This window comes from Diorhabda sublineata, chromosome 10 (genome assembly GCF_026230105.1).
Source record: "Diorhabda sublineata isolate icDioSubl1.1 chromosome 10, icDioSubl1.1, whole genome shotgun sequence".
Lineage (NCBI taxonomy): Eukaryota > Metazoa > Arthropoda > Insecta > Coleoptera > Chrysomelidae > Diorhabda > Diorhabda sublineata.
Window position 1 is genome coordinate 17,357,690 of NC_079483.1, and position 17,206 is coordinate 17,374,895.

A 17,206-nucleotide genomic window follows, 5' to 3' on the forward strand; every position below is an offset into this window, starting at 1 on the left:
CAACTAAGGATGTACTATTAATACATTTTTTCATGCTATCGTAATGGCTATGTTAAATCTAGTTGGTTGTATATCTTTCAGGCGCAGTTAACTAATTTCCTGCTGTAAAGATATTAAAACAAAACTAATGATTAAATAAATGCTTATGAAGTACTATTTTTTCTTTATTAAAATTATATTCATTATATCTCAAAACACTTTAATTCACATAATTGAACTTCAAAATTAATAATATTTGGTATAGATAACATGCACAGACATATTATATAACTGGTTGTATAGCTTTTAAACCATAGCTCTATATTATTGAATAAAAATGAATAAAACAGCTTAAGATTTATTATTTAGGAGGTCCATTTTTTCTATTGACCATCTACGAGGGTTTGGAATTAGTTCGATCAGATACATAGAACGATAAAGTGCAGAGAGCAATTGAGCATTTGTTGATTGTTGTATTTGAGGTTATTTGATATGATTCTGTCCTTTAGTATTAACAATACAGGAAAACGATTTAGATTCCAGATTACACTGTCTTGCACTGCACTGGCTGAACTGACTATAGACCCAGAGCAAACAGTACAGTGAACTGGGTGAACTATTTCTCTTGCACTGCTACTAAGAACAGCGACACTAGAACGCTTTAGTGTACACTTCCTGTACTAGTTATGCCAGTGTAGCAAATAAGAACAAACCTCAAAAGATTGCATTGCATTGTACGTTTTATTGCATCATGTTAATCGGGCTTTAGTAATATCGTGTAAAGGGTTGTATAGATTCCAGGTGCTATTTCTTATTTTCTTTCACTAAAAATAAATAAAACAACTATTAATTCAATATTTATATTTTATATGAAATAAAAATATTATAATTCATCTGAGTACGACTTCATATGGTATAATTCTGCGTTATTAACGTCTGCCCATACGGATTCTGGATATAAAGATGTGGTTTTTAACAATCTAATATCGTCACTATCGGTAATATTCAGGTATGTAAGTTCATTCCCCTTTGTCGGCATCCATTTTATATTCTCATCAAATGAAGGTTCGCTGAAACAAAAAAGTAAATAATACGAAGTCCTCTGTATACGTATGTTAAAAAAGTGTAGAATTCGCTTACTCTTCGGTGATGAATGTTTCAATCAATCTCTTGAAGTTTTTTCTCATTTTTTTGTCACTTTCTGAAAATGCGTTCAGAACATAAAAACCATATGCAAAAACAGTATCATCACAATGTGAGACTCCTAAAAAAATAATTAGGAATATTTTATCGCAAATTCCTTAATCTTATTGCGGAAATATGATATTTGTTGTTTTCTCATCGTGTAATTTTTAGGTTATCTAATATGAAATGATAATATAATAGTTTTTTTAAAGGGAATGATAAGTTTTTACTTTTACCTCCTATATTTTTGGTATTGCAGAAATATTTAGAAACTTTATTAGAACTCTTATCGTAATTGAAATAATAAAAGTATACTGGTGATTCCATTGCTTCAGATTGAAGTTTCGTAGCAATTTCTACACCAATAGTGAATAATCGATGCGAAAATAACTAAAACATAAAATTCCAGACGATTTTTATCAATACTAAATATAATATAAATGATTAATTTAAATGAAAGACCTCAAATCAAGATTATAGTCAGACATTGTTGCCAATTTATAACATCACTCAATAAGTCGTGTGACTGCCACAAAGATGGCGCTGCCATTGTCAAATCCATATGACGTTTATGAAGTACCAACTTTCAAAAGACTATGTGTCAAATTTCATGACATTTCAGTAAAAAGTGACAGCCGTTTAAGTGAAGCTACTTTTGTTATTTTCAACACAATTTTGTATGTTACATTTATCATTGCTTCTTGATAAATAAATACTGTACAAGCTCAGCAACGGCTTCCAAAGTATTATCTGGACTCTGATTCATCGAAAAAAATCATTTGTTATTGGTTTGCTGAATTTGAACGTGGTCGTACAGACACCGATGATGGTGAACGTTCTGGTCGACCAGAAAATATCAAAAAAGTCCACAAATTGGTTATATTTGGTATATCTTGAAATTACGTGAGATAGCTAAGGCCGTGAAGATATCAAAAGGCGGTGTGCTTACAATTGTGCATGAACATTTTGATCACGAGAAAGCTTCTTTCAAAGTGGGTGCCGCATTTACACAAAGTCGATCAAAAACAACAACGTGTTTGGCCATATTTACACGTAATGAATCAAATTTTTTGTCTCGATATGTGACAATGGATGAAACGTGGATCCATCATTTCACTCCGGATTCAAAACGATCATCATCTGAGTGGACTGCAGCTGGTGAACCACGTCCGAAGCGTCCAAAGGCACAGCAGCCAGCTGGGAAGGTTAAGGCTTCAGTATTTTGGGATGCCCATGAAATATTCTTCTCCAGAAGGGTTTAAATGCAAAAATCAAGGAAAAACGGCCTGATCTGTAGAGGAAAAACCACTGTTTCACCAAGACAGTGCAACGATGGTTAAATTGAACGAATTACACTTTGAATTGCTCCCTCATCCCCCGTCTAGTTCAGATCTGGCCCCCAGGGACTACTGGCTATTCGCTGATCTCAAAAAAATGTTCGCCGGTAAGAAATTCAGCTCAAATAAAGAAGCAATTGCTGAAACTGAAGCCTATTTTGATGCAAAGACTAATCCTTCTACAAGCATTGCATCGAGAAGGTAGGAATGATTGTATTGCTCTTGAAGGAAATTACATTGATGATTAAAATGGATTCTTAGTGTGTTTCGTAGTTAATCACACGACTTATTGAGTGATGTGTTGAAATATCACGAGTTCCATAACAGATCGCTCTTCTTAGGATTTATGAACGAATTGATGTGTCTATTTGAGTTGGATGTCTTGAGGTTTACCACTCTCTATCTTTATCTACTCGCCGTTCAAATTAAAACTTGTTATTCTTCTCTTTTGAACGACTCAAAACTTCAACTTCAAGGACACATAATCAGAATAGAGTTAAGAGACATACACAGAGTGATATACCTGCATCTCTAATATTAACTCTATGTCCAAAAGAGATAATGTGACATCGCGATGTTGCCGCTTGTATATAACGAATAATACGTAAAAAATTCGATAATTAGACATCTTTTGCCCAAAGCGTACGATAAAAAAAATATAAAATCCATCTTACCTCAACAAGTCTATAAAAGTTTTGTTGATTTATATCTTTACCTTTACCGAAATAGTAATCCTTTAACTGAGTGGCGACTTTAGATCTTTTTCCCATCGGTAAAGTGTAGTTGTAATCGAGTAAAAGCTGAGCTTTGTCCGAGAAATTTTCATTAATTTCCTCCAAATCCTTATCTTCGCAATAATCTAGAAATAATATGCCAAATTCATTGGATCGGAAATAAAAATATTGATGATGTTTCAGTTTCAGTATTTTAGAATTTATTTTATTAACAACGGCAACGTCGGATTTTTTAACAGCCTGACCCACGAAAATTAGTTATGTCGCTGATTTTCTGGATTTATGTAGTACTGAGGGTGCTCTATCAATACAGTAAAACATCAAAATTTTGGTTGCTAAGCGATATATTTTTGTTTAAATTATCAAAATTCAGAATTTTGCAAATAACTCGAAATCTATGGCAAATTTCGGAAAAAATAAACAGATCAAAAATGTAGTATAAAAAATTTTCTACAAAAAAGACTCCTTGTGTTTTTTCCCTAAAAGCTGTCATTTCTTTGTAAAATGCGCTCAAACTTCGCAGTCGCATCTTACTAAAAAGTTTTCGCGCCGTGTAGAGTCTGACTCGTTTTTCGTTTTTGGTTTTTACTTAAAAACTTGAATACGTCGTAGTCTTTCATATGCATCTGGTCTGCGACAGACTTAAGGCAATAAAGAAATAATTAAGGTCTATTTTATAAGGTTTCATTTTGATACCTTCTAATAGCTTTCATTTTTAAAAATATTTTCATTTTCAAGCATCGAGTAATTTATAAAAAGTTTGATCATTGAATAACTTACATCCAGCAGGAAGTATTCCTTCGTCACGAGTAACAGAAGCGATCCAAGGAGCATCGAAAACTTTTTTATTTTTCATCAAGTCATAGGGGTGCTCTGGTAAAAACGGGTTTTTCGATTTATCATCAATCACCACGGCGAATGGAGAAAACGGCATATGACCGAATTCCAAGTAATAACGAATTTTATCGATAATCACTGTGGCGGGTCTCGTTTTTAAACATTCTTTAATTTGTTTAGTCGATGAAATCGAGCACCCAACATCGTCTGCTAATCTTTTCGCAAAAACCAAAGGATTTTCCTTTATTACCCATGGATTGATTGCGGTACCACTGTGAGAAATTCCTTTTGCGAAAAGACCTCGAGATAAAGGTGACAAATAATGAAGATGAACACTTGCTCCACCAGCAGAATATCCTGTCAACGTTACAGCTTTTGAATCGCCTCCAAAGAATCTGATATTATCTCTAACCCATTTTAAAGCTAGTACTTGATCTTTCATCCCGTTGTTTCCAGGTATTTCCTCATCTTCAGTACTCAAAAAACCTGAAAATTAAGTTTTTTTTGTAATATATCCAACATAGTTCATTTAATTATTTGCCTAAATTTCCAAAATTTCCATCATTAAAAATATACTTACCGAATGCACTTAAACGATAATTAACAGAAACCAAAATTATGTTTTTAGAATCCATTAAAAACTGAGAATTTGCCATCATATCACCAGAGCCCATCATGAATCCTCCTCCATGAAAATGTACATTGACAGGATAACTTTGGTTTACATCAATTGTTTTACCAGGAACGTAGACGTTGAGGTACAGGCAATCTTCAGTGCCTATAATAGTACAAAGAGATATATCAGAAACATACCAAAAGAATTTCCAGACCTGGCAATACTTCAGAAGAGTTTAAGAGAAGAAGAAAATGATAAAAATGTAGATAATAAACATTAATAAATACCTAAATATATTTTTTGGTTTACCTAAATGAAGGTGAGAAGTTAATGGGATACTAGAGGTGTTTAGAAACAAAGTACAAGCACAACATCAAAATAAATACCTTCATGTTTCAATACATTAATGATTTGATGTTTTTGGACGGTCAAGAAACTGTTAACTTCCTAATGGGGCTGAAACTAGTGACCACAGAAATCAGACAAACGCGGAAAATCTAGTACTGAAACCACCAAGGAGTTTAGGTCAAAGTCTTTATCTTTTAATCTGGTGTTGGAAAAAATTTAGCAAGATAGAAACATTCAGACGATTTAGCTTAAATAACCAGAACAAAGAAAGAAATGGAAAGAGCATCCATTAAACTAGAAGAGGCTGCAAAAAATTTGATTGTTATAGAGGAATTCATAGAGCTTAAAGATCGGATAAAAAATTGATGGTCATTGATAAAGAAAAAATGGTTGGATGCTGTTTTGAAGGATAATAGAATTAGAATTGAAGCACAAAATCACAACTGGTGGAGAAGAATTGTGAAATCTTATGAATATAAACAAAAAACGTCTATCAGGATAATGCCAGCTCCAATAAAGCACGTCAAACAGCTAAAAATTTAAAAGGGAAAAACATCGAATTATTGCTGTTGAAGACTTTCAGAACCATGTCTTTACTATATCAGCTTCGGAGCAAATCGAACTTGTTCATTTCGGCTTTAATTTGGAATTTAAGGAACCATGGTTGATATTCATCCAACACTCGCAATTACACTGTCTGACACGAGTTTCGAGAACCAAGTTATCGTCTTCGGAGACTGAAGGAAAACTGTTGTAGTGTTGATATAAACAGTGTGTTCAATACTAATTTTTTTTTAATAATTAGAAGGAATCCCTCACAGCTCAAATTTCAGCTCAATCAGAAGTAGTTCAAATTACAAATTCAAATTTTGTGTCAAATAGATATGAAATATCTAAACTAATGATTCGTACCTAGAATTGGAAGATCTCCTTTTAGATTTGTCTGCAAGCATATGTGTGTATTTGTAGCATCCCATACTCCTAACCATGGTTCAATGGGAACGGGTTCCTGCGAATTTAAAAATTATTAACACAAAGTTATCGTCGATGTAGTAAAGATTTTCCACAGAGTTGAGCCCAGTACTGTTATCTTTGGTACTCCACGTCGTTATCTGCTCCAGTGATTATCTTTCTATTCGACAGATACGATTCAATGATGCTTATTAAGCTTTCATTGATCCTTCTCAATCTAAGCTCATCGATAATGTGTTACCACATAGGCGGCGATGGGCAGATGAAAAGATTTCTGCTTCTGCAACTATCCTGCAAACCTCTTCTATGAGAGTAGTCTTCCTTTCCTGAATTCGAAGCCCAACAATTAGTTTCAAGCTTTAGAATTTTAGTAAATCACAGTTTAGTTTCTTTTGATGTACTTTTATTATTATTATTATATATGCCTTTCATAATATATTCTTCAACATAGTCTCCATTTTTTTGGAATAAGTTTGAAGGCGGCTCTCAAAGCTTTGTATTCCAAAGACGGAGAAGTCTTCCATCAATCCGTTGAGGAACCGAGTGATCTCTGCTGCTCTAAGCGTTCCTTTCGATTGTTGAGAAGGTGATAAGTGACTCCATGAGATTTGAGCAGTTCACTGTTGATCTCCTGGAGAACCGAATCCGAAACTCCGTTCCTCCTCTTCAACTTCAACTTCAGTATGTGACCAGCAATAAAATAGAGACTACTGAATGAGCCCAGAATTTAAAAATAGAATTTTCTAAGTATGTAGGTAATGTAGTATGTTTTTACACTACTAGAGTTACTGTTTATTATTTTATTAGAGTAGATAATTTGAAATATGTCAGACGTTTACATTGAAATGAGTTGATCTTACCTCAAATCGTAGTTCGCCTACTGGTGGTTTGGCAAATGGAATTCCTTCAAATGAACTGTAAGGATTTCCTTCAACAGAAGTTTTGACAGTACCACGAATTATCCCTAAGGGCGTCTCCACCTCTGGTCCTCTATCGTCACAAATACATGCTGTAAGATAAAAAAATTCTGGCATTTTCGTAATATACTGAACTTATTCGCTTAAAAAATCACTTCCTGAATTTCGCCTCATGAATTTAGAAACACCTCAATGAACTGATAATAATACTACTATAAGCGCTGCTTTACTGTGTGATTCCGAATATTAAGCCTCCTTCTGAGCTTTTCTTGAGACGTCGAGTTCTCATACTACATTTTTGATGGTCTGCTTAGTGTTCTTCGTGTGTTTGGTTTCTAGTTTCGTCTCTTTGTTTTCTGTTATTCTTTCACATATCATCACATCTTCAATTCTTGGTCCTGACTTCTAATTTTATCTCTGACGTCTTCATTTTAGTTGTCTATTATGACTTTCCTTCTAATTTAGTTGCTTTTTCAATTTATACATGACGTTCTTTTTGGCTATTTTCATCATTTTATCTAAAATGTCTTAGAAACATGTTTTCGTCTTCATATCCGTACCATCCTCCGTTTGCTTGATGATTTTTTGGTCGTTTCATAAGAATTGTTCACCTCTACAGTTCTGAAGGTCACATTAAACATGAGGAATTTACTTACAGCTGATATCGCATTGGAATATTTGGAATTTCACCTAGTTGTTTACTCTAATTATCACAAGCGATAAGATAGGAAAAAAGTTAATTTTACTGATAAGGTAAGTACTTCAAACAATTATTTTTTGTATTTACACCTAAATCCGGATACAATTCAATCTATTTATAACATACGTAGAGTTATTGTAAATACATGGATGCTATCTTTGAAAAAACATCTAAAATATATTAAGTGTGAAATATGAAGATACTAATCAGTTTTAAAAGGTTTATTAGTACATTTAACGTTAATTATCTAAAAATCACGATATATGTAATTAGCCGTCGGTTATCGTTCTTAAATTAGATTAGATTAGGTTAGGAGAGGTTAGGTTAGGTTAAGTTAGGTTATGTTAGGTTAGGTTAGGTTCGGTTCTACTCAAGATTACTATTTATACATTTTTCTGTGCTCTTTCAACACCCCCGCGATACCCCTTGATCCTTTTTTTACCCTATTATTAGGGTATTACTAAAAAAATAGTTATTGAATTTTCAATTTTTTCATATATATTTTTCTATGATAAAATAATAATTACTTATCGTTACGTCAATTAACAATTATAATTGTTCGTAATTCTACTGATTTAATTTCATATATTTTTACTATTTAGCTGTATTTTTTGTTTATATATTTTCAAATAAAATTTATAATTTGTTAACACGCGTAATTCCGAAAATGTCAAATTTAACCCTCTTTATCTTTTAACAACTGAAATAATGTTCCCCAAGTCGAAAGGGGATGATTTTTACATAATTACCAATTCAACAATTTAAAATTAAAACGAATTACTAATTTCGGTACCGAAACGATTCGGACATTGACCAGCTAACAAGCTCTATAGACCGAGCGCTGGATGAATTTGAGTATGCAAAATTTGAACTCAGAAAAGCAAATAGATTATGATTCGGAATGTTGTCGTATTGATCCCGACAGTACAAAATGGCGTCCAAGCGCGTGCGCAATCTATGAATACTAAGCGATATTGATAAATCAAGATGTAAATAGTCTATGAGCTGCACCGTACAACGTATATTTTTATGGTGGCGTTCAACTAACAACTAATCGTGTTTGGAATTTTTGTTTTTATGTTAACTATAGGTATTTGAAGTACGCTCACGCTTCAAATTATGGATATCCGGAATCAACCATTAAATATAATTTTTTTTAACGCTCTGTTAGGCGCGCGGTGATTCGTAACGTCGTTAGTCGCGCTTCATCTGACAGATACATGTGATTCAAACATAATTGAAATGCATAATAACAGTTCAAATTTAATTAAAGGTAAACGGAAAAAACACGTTAATAAGAAAAGGAAAACATTTTATCAAAGGGTGTGATTAGTAAACCAATCTTATTAATTTGTATAGTTGCAAATTGTTTATTTGAATACTATAACGTATAATTATTAAAAAAAAACATCATTGCTACTAGACTAAGAGCTAGGCCGGTTTTAGTGTACGATCTGCATCTGCCTTCCATATAAAGCTTGTAAAAATGAAAAAAACAAACATAAAAATAATTAAACTTTCCAGTAAATATGCCCACAAATTATTATCGAGAAAAGATGATATCGATATGATTTCAATTGGCAAATGATTGTGCATTTTTTTGCATTGCAAAATATTGAGCCCTTAACCAATTCTCAACGTGGAGTAGGTAGGTTAAGATCGTGGATAGACGTGCAACGCCTTTCTTGTATGCTAACGAATTAGGCAAATGGAATCAAAGATGAATGAAGAAGGAAGTTCCTGTATTGAGCCTTGGTGTTTAGTCCGAGTAATTATCTAACAACTCTCTTTTGTAGTTTGAAGTTTCGCTCAAATTGAGTCGCACCACACGTACCCTAGATGCTACCCAATAAGGGCATAAAAAATTGTTAAGGAGGTGGATAAGTACAGTTCTTTGAAAACTGATCTCAGCGCAAATCAGGAGGAACTTAATTTTTTAGATAAGGCGGCAATATGTAACTCCTATTTCAAGGAATTGTCCACCGTGATTTAAGGGTGATTAGGTCACTAGATATGGACCCCTATCAGGGTTGTTCCAAGAGAAACTTGTATCGTTTACAAATGAAAGACGAATATGTTCATGGCAGCTTTGTAGTTCTAGTATTTTTGCTAAAAATGCCGTTTTTGGAACTTCACATTTTCAAATTAACTAAGGGCTAGTTTCTTCACGTTCTAATAAAGTGCCAAATAATTATTAGCCACATAACTTTAGTACGAACTTTTAATTCTCGAATAAATTTTTACCGTTTCTTCACACTAGTTGATTTAAATCCGAACTAACTAATAAGTTTTTGTCATTTTATTTTGTACCCAACAAATAGTCTGTTGGTAACACTATGAAAATGCCTAAATAGCAATCGTCCAAGTATTGAATAAGGAAAGAAATAACTGAAAAAAAGATCGTCTGTTGACGGTTTTGGGTTAATGTTGAAGGAATTAAAATTGATGGGAACATCTTAAACAATATTAGGTCTGCAGATGACACTTCAATACTAGCCCACACCATTCAAACATTCAACAGCTATTAAACAGAGTAAATACTATCAGTGAAAATTGCGGACCAAAAATGAACTACAGTGAAACGAAATTCATGGTAATATCGAAAACTAGTATTAATAATGTGTCGCTGTCAATTAATAACCAGCCCATAGAGAGAGTACACCGTTGAAGTATTTGGGAAGCTGGCTGAATGACGAATGGGATCCAGATGAAGAAATTAAGACAAGAATAGAGATAGCCAAGAGCACGTTTAAAGTCGCTTCTCAAAAGTAATGACCTTAACCTGAGAAGACTTTGAAGGTCTCCAACATGCTTAAGGGGGAAGCTTTTGAAATGTGGCTCTTTAGACGGATTCTTAAAATACCATGGACGGAGATGCTAAGACGAATGAACAGAGAACGAGAACTATTAACAATTGTAAAGAGAAGGAAAGCTTCCTACTTTTGCCACATTTTTAGAAATCAAAAATATGCCTTGTTACAGCTGATCATGGAAGGGAAGATAGAAGGTAGGCGCGGCCTGGGTAGAAAAAGATTTTCTTTGTTGAAAAACCTTCGAGATTGGTTCCGTGTACGTGATGTCGTAAATATAATACGCATGATTGAAGATCGAGAGGATGATTGCCAACCTTCATTAGAATGAAGCAGGCACTGGAATAAGAAGATTGTTGAAGTAATCGCTAGTTGGAGAAAGATGTGTCGTTCTGAAAATTATAGTTTATATTGAAAATAATTGATAGAAAAGGAGGAAGAAAACGGTCAAAAAATTTCATCTTCGGACCAAAAATTGTAATGACGAACGGAATAAGCTGGTTCTTTTGGAATTCGCTGTATTTCCTCAATCAATTCTTCATCAAACAAATGTTCTAAATCTTGAAAAGCATCCATATTAACTAATTAATTATTTATATGACGAATATTTCCAAAAACGAAATAATCAAATATAGGTATAATAAACAAACAAACCACTTTTGATGTATAATATTTTAGATTAAATTTCTACTAAATCCTAATAACTCATTTGGCAAATAACTCGATTTACTCGGAGGTTTACTTAATTTGAAGGTGAAGACACCGAATTTTTGGTTATTCGGTAAATAATAGTTAGTAGGGACTTTATTAGGGAGTGAAGAAACCCGACCTAACTCTGACTTGAACATCTATCACGGAGGCAGCTCCAAAAAAACATCCCTGGAGTGAACCTCGCAATTCCAAAGCTCGCTAAAATGAATGAATGAAAAGTTTCCATAAAAATTCTCAAATAGATTTTAAGTAATACAAAATTATAACGCATAGATGCTTAGGCATTAGCTCGATCATGTAAATGCACGTGCAAATATTAAAAACAAAAAAAAACTAATTTATTTTCAAGGCCTGCCAAAGCAATTATTACTTAAACGCAAATATCCTTTGATCTCGATATCATTTTTCTGTTTTAAAACTTGCATAATATCGTTAATTCGTTATAATTAGCACGTTGATTTTGCTTGTCAATCCGGCATTTTTTAATTCGATCAATATAATTTACTCTATGAAGCCTGCATTCACTTTATATTTAGGGTGTTTTATCCCATCAATCTCATCGGGTTGGGAAGGGTAAAAAAATATTAAGAGGTCAAGAAATATATAAAACGCCTCATAAATAATCTAGGTTTCCAATGTTAACTTTGTTATTAAATAATCATAAAAAATAAAGCCTCAATAATCGTCTTTCATGGTTCTCACGCAACGTTCAGCAAGCACATTCAGATCTAAGTAAAACCGTTTTTTAGGCTTAGATTAGTGGTTACAAATCAGAACCTCCAGAATAGTCAGAAGTTTAGTTGTCTGGCAAACGCCGTTGTTATTAATCCCGAGAGATGTAGGCTAAGTAACCGCCAACATTTAAAAATTGCAAACAGCAGTTTCGCTGTCCTTTTCGCGGAAAATCTTCGTCGAAAAATTTGCATGGTCATTCCGTCAACATCGCTGGGAAAAGTGTGTAGGGCTGAAGGGATATTTTTGTCCAAAATTTTTGTGTTTTCTTTGTTGGGCCAGATACTTTTGGGTCCATCCTAGTACAGTACTAACAGAAGAAAACGTAGAGGTACATCTCTTTAAAAGATTCAAACCAAACGAACTAGATTTGGTTGAAATATAAAAACTGTCAGTTATAAAAAAGTCTAAAACAAAATCCTTATTGGAGGATTCTTCTCCATTGCCATCTTTAATTATTATAGCATGTCCTATTTAGACAGATTGTATGTTACATGGGGTTGAAATTCAAAATTCAAATTGTACGAAGATTATTTCATCTTGAAAATACGACAAAAAAATGTTAACAAACCCTGTCTCGATATTAAACTAAAAAAAAATTCACACAAACTTAAAAGTATAATTTTTTTCAATAAATTCATCTGTAAATAAAGTTTTTTCCTTGGTTATTATAACAAGGGAGTTTTCTCAGATATATTACTATTAATTAAACTTAAATAATTTCAAAATCCAACATACCTTGAATTGAGAATAAAACTATAAATATAACAGTAAGGAAATACATATCTAAACCGAACTTTTCTGACCGATTTAATAATAGGAAATGTTTATGTTTTGACTTTTTATGCAGGTCATAGCAACAGAAAAACTGAATTAATTTCAGCACCAATTGTACCCAGTGGCGGCGTATTACCTAATCACTCGACAAAGCTAAAAAAATATTACTATATACGATGGTAGTTAGATGGAACAGTAACTTAGAGATATTATTTTTTTTTCTTATCTTAAATATTATCTTAAATAAGCAGACACATTACTTTACAATTTATTGCCTCGTCCGCTTTAATCACCTGATCTGTTTCCCTCCAACTATATTCTATCCCCAAAATCGATAATTCCAAGTGTAGTATGCTGCCGTGCGTTGTTTTGCTCAAACAAGTCTTTTGCCGCCCAGTTAGGAGTGACTTGTAAAGGATCATCAACGTAACACCCAACTGAGTGAATTAATAAACATGAATGGGGATCTTTCTCCAAACGATTACCTCCAACAATCTTGTACGATTGCGATTCAATAGCAAATCCAAACAGAACAGCGATTATCAGGGCGCTGCCGTACTCTGCAGAATTCGCAGTTGGCGACAGTGATTGTCAGTCAAAGCAAACGGGAGTCGCAGAGAAGTTTCATGGCGCATATTAATAAAAAACAACAGAATCGCGATTATCAGAGCGGTGTCGTTCTCTGCACAATTCGCAGTTGGCGATATTGATCCGCAATCAAAGCAAACGGGACTCGAGGAGAAGTTTCATGGGACATATCAATAAAAAAACAACAGAATCGCGATTATCAGGGCGCTGCCGTTCTCTGCACAATTCGTAATTAACGATATTGATCCGCAGTCAATGCAAACAGGAGTCGCAGGGAAGTTTCATGCGGCATATCAATAAAAAACAACAGAATCGCGATTATCAGGGCGCTGCCGTACTCAACAGAATTCGCAGTTGGCGATATTGTTCCGCAGTCAATGCAAACAGGAGTCGCAGAGAAGTTTCATGCGGCATATCAATAAAAAACAACAGAATCGCGATTATCAGGGCGCTGCCGTTCTCTGCACAATTCGCAGTTGGCGATATTGATCCGCAATCAAAGCAAACGGGACTCGCAGAGAAGTTTCATGCGACATATCAATAAAAAAACAACAGAATCGCGATTATCAGGGCGCTGCCGTTCTCTGCACAATTCGTAATTAACGATATTGATCCGCAGTCAATGCAAACAGGAGTCGCAGGGAAGTTTCATGCGGCATATCAATAAAAAACAACAGAATCGCGATTATCAGCGCGCTGCCGTTCTCTGCACAATTCGTAATTAACGATATTGATCCGCAGTCAATGCAAACAGGAGTCGCAGGGAAGTTTCATGCGGCATATCAATAAAAAACAACAGAATCGCGATTATCAGCGCGCTGCCGTTCTCTGCACAATTCGTAATTAACGATATTGATCCGCAGTCAATGCAAACAGGAGTCGCAGAGAAGTTTCATGCGACATATCAATAAAAAAACAACAGAATCGCGATTATCAGGGCGCTGCCGTTCTCTGCACAATTCGTAATTAACGATATTGATCCGCAGTCAATGCAAACAGGAGTCGCAGGGAAGTTTCATGCGGCATATCAATAAAAAACAACAGAATCGCGATTATCAGGGCGCTGCCGTACTCAACAGAATTCGCAGTTGGCGATATTGTTCCGCAGTCAATGCAAACAGGAGTCGCAGAGAAGTTTCATGCGGCATATCAATAAAAAACAACAGAATCGCGATTATCAGGGCGCTGCCGTTCTCTGCACAATTCGCAGTTGGCGATATTGATCCGCAATCAAAGCAAAAGGGACTCGCAGAGAAGTTTCATGCGACATATCAATAAAAAAACAACAGAATCGCGATTATCAGGGCGCTGCCGTTCTCTGCACAATTCGTAATTAACGATATTGATCCGCAGTCAATGCAAACAGGAGTCGCAGGGAAGTTTCATGCGGCATATCAATAAAAAACAACAGAATCGCGATTATCAGCGCGCTGCCGTTCTCTGCACAATTCGTAATTAACGATATTGATCCGCAGTCAATGCAAACAGGAGTCGCAGGGAAGTTTCATGCGGCATATCAATAAAAAACAACAGAATCGCGATTATCAGGGCGCTGCCGTTCTCTGCACAATTCGCAGTTGGCGATATTGATCCGCAGTCAAAGCAAACGGGACTCGCAGAGAAGTTTCATGCGGCATATTATTAAAAAAACAACAGAATCGCGATTATTAGGGCGCTGCCGTACTCTGCAGAATTCGTAGTTAACGATATTGATCCGCAGTCAAAGCAAACGGGAGTCGCAGAAAAGTTTCATGCGGCAGATTAGATCCATGAACTCTAATATAGAAATAAAGGTTATAAATAAAAAAACTGTTATTATTTTTCAATATACTCTTTCTGTACTTCCTCACAATTTTCGGAATGTCTGACTCAAGATTCTATGCCAATATAAAATATACTACTGGATAGTAAATTAATCTTAGCGGTTAATATTTAGCGCCTCTCGGTTTTAGAACTGATATAACAATTTCTTTGTTCGTAATTTTATTCTCTTAATAAAAATTGTCACTTTTTTTAGTCTAATTAATTATGAAGGCTTATTTTGTTACTACACTTTATTGCACTCACACTGCTTGTCTGTTTGTATAGTACAAATTTTGTTATCAAAATTTAATTAACTTCCCGTTAATCAATCAACTTGATATTTGCATACTTACTTATTTCCGATAACAATAATTGATTGAATATCTGACATTCAATTGACCAAATAATTTCAATTAATTAATTTAATAATTCACATAAAGAAATTTGTTATTGACTTCACCAACAGATGACAGTAGTAACAATTATACTTCCTATATAGATTGCAAAAGATAAAATAGAATAAAAATTTCGGTTATAACATTTTTAATAATTGTTGGAATCTTGGAATTAGCTATTAAATACGTGAATTATTCCGCTACTCTTTATGAGAACCATTAGAATCTGTTAATCATATAGTTAAGTGCCTCAAAGTTTCCCTTATTCATGACTACGTACCACTCGAACCCCATTAACCCCCCAATATCTTTATCTACTGATTTTATATTTATTTATAGTTATTATTGTATATAATAAGATTTAGCATTTAAGGCAGCTTGTACACTAAGACTACGTTCTTAATATTTTGATATTCGATTAAAAAATCGTATTTTTTCAAAGTAGTGAATTAAGTTATGTTAACTTTTGGGACTAATTATTATAATTTAAATATAAATTCAGGAAAATATTCTTTTAAAACCACACTTTTTAAGAGATTTAAAAGTGCACTAAAAAATTAAAAATAGGGGTCATGGCTCGTAGCCACGGTCTTATATACAGGTCTTGAACAAAGGGTAGAAGGGTGACTTTTGCTTTTATTATTTCGATGAACAGTTTTGGAATTCTGTACAACAATTTGGAGAAATAATCGTCGTCTATTTGGTTCCATTGGTTTCCCGGATATTCCAAAGATGTGAAGTGGAAGTGGGACACTGCTTTTTGACTTCCCTGTCCAATTCGTCCAACCACAACTCGAGCAGTACATTCTTCCTTTCCATTTTTTTTTCAAATACTCTTTGCACAGCTTCGAAGAATACTTGGAGTAGTTGTCATGCTGGAAGATAAATTTTCTACGGATCAGACGCTGGCGACAACCTCTACATTTAATATTTTTTCATAGCTTTCTTTCTTCAAAATCCCTTCTACTTTTACCAGATTTCCAGTTGCCGTTTCTTCAAAACATCCCCAAACCCTCTCCAAGCCTCCGCCGTGTTTTGCAGTCGGCATTAGATTTAACATCCACTCTTCCTTTGACCTGCACATAAACACTGTTCTAATAGATCCAAAAACCTCAAACTTTAACTCATCATAAAATTCTCTTCCAATCTTCATGCATCCAATTTTTATGTTCTTTAGTCCACTGCAACCTTTTAATTCCAATTCAAAAGTATTCAGAGGAAGATTCATTGATCTGAGCTGCTGTCTGAGAGCACGTGATCGACGATCATGTTTACTGATCAATACAATATGTTTATCTTCAGCCGTTGCAGGCTTTCCAGCCCTTTAAAACGTACAAGTTCGAATTTGCGAGAACGAAAACAATTTGTAAACGAACTTCACTTAAAGATGTCTAAATCGAAAAAGTATGAATCCCAGCACGTCCCAGCGTCTCACAGGGCTAACTGGGACTAAACTACCATCATAAACACCGAAGAAATAATTCACAGTTGAAGAATAATAAAGAAATAAAACAAATAGATTATTATTTTGGAATTTAATAAATTGATTATGGGGTGGGTAAAAACTTTTGATCCGTAGTGTAAATCTTCTCATGAAGCGCCCATACTTTTGATATTATTATAATTAGTTTTTCATATCTATTATTACCGGTACAATTCTTATCCTGTCCTTATTTTTCACTTTTTAGTGCACTTTTAAAACTTTATAGAATGTGGTTTTATAAAATATCATTTAAACGTTTATTGACTGAACGGATCAGTTTTA

The 17,206-nt window shown here is 34.2% G+C and overlaps 1 protein-coding gene across 1 annotated transcript; it reads right to left on the bottom strand.

Annotated features, from left to right (window-relative positions):
• Positions 1-823: 823 nt before the first annotated feature.
• LOC130449758 (venom carboxylesterase-6-like) lies at positions 824-12,742 on the bottom strand. Its single transcript, XM_056787747.1, has 9 exons — positions 12,617-12,742; positions 6,869-7,017; positions 5,949-6,045; positions 4,653-4,850; positions 4,016-4,558; positions 3,176-3,360; positions 1,401-1,554; positions 1,120-1,243; positions 824-1,049 (listed from the first exon to the last, which is right to left on the bottom strand). The coding sequence occupies exons 1-9, from the start codon at positions 12,660-12,662 to the stop codon at positions 863-865; spliced, it is 1,683 nt and encodes a 560-aa protein (XP_056643725.1). The 5' UTR covers positions 12,663-12,742; the 3' UTR covers positions 824-862.
• Positions 12,743-17,206: the final 4,464 nt, after the last annotated feature.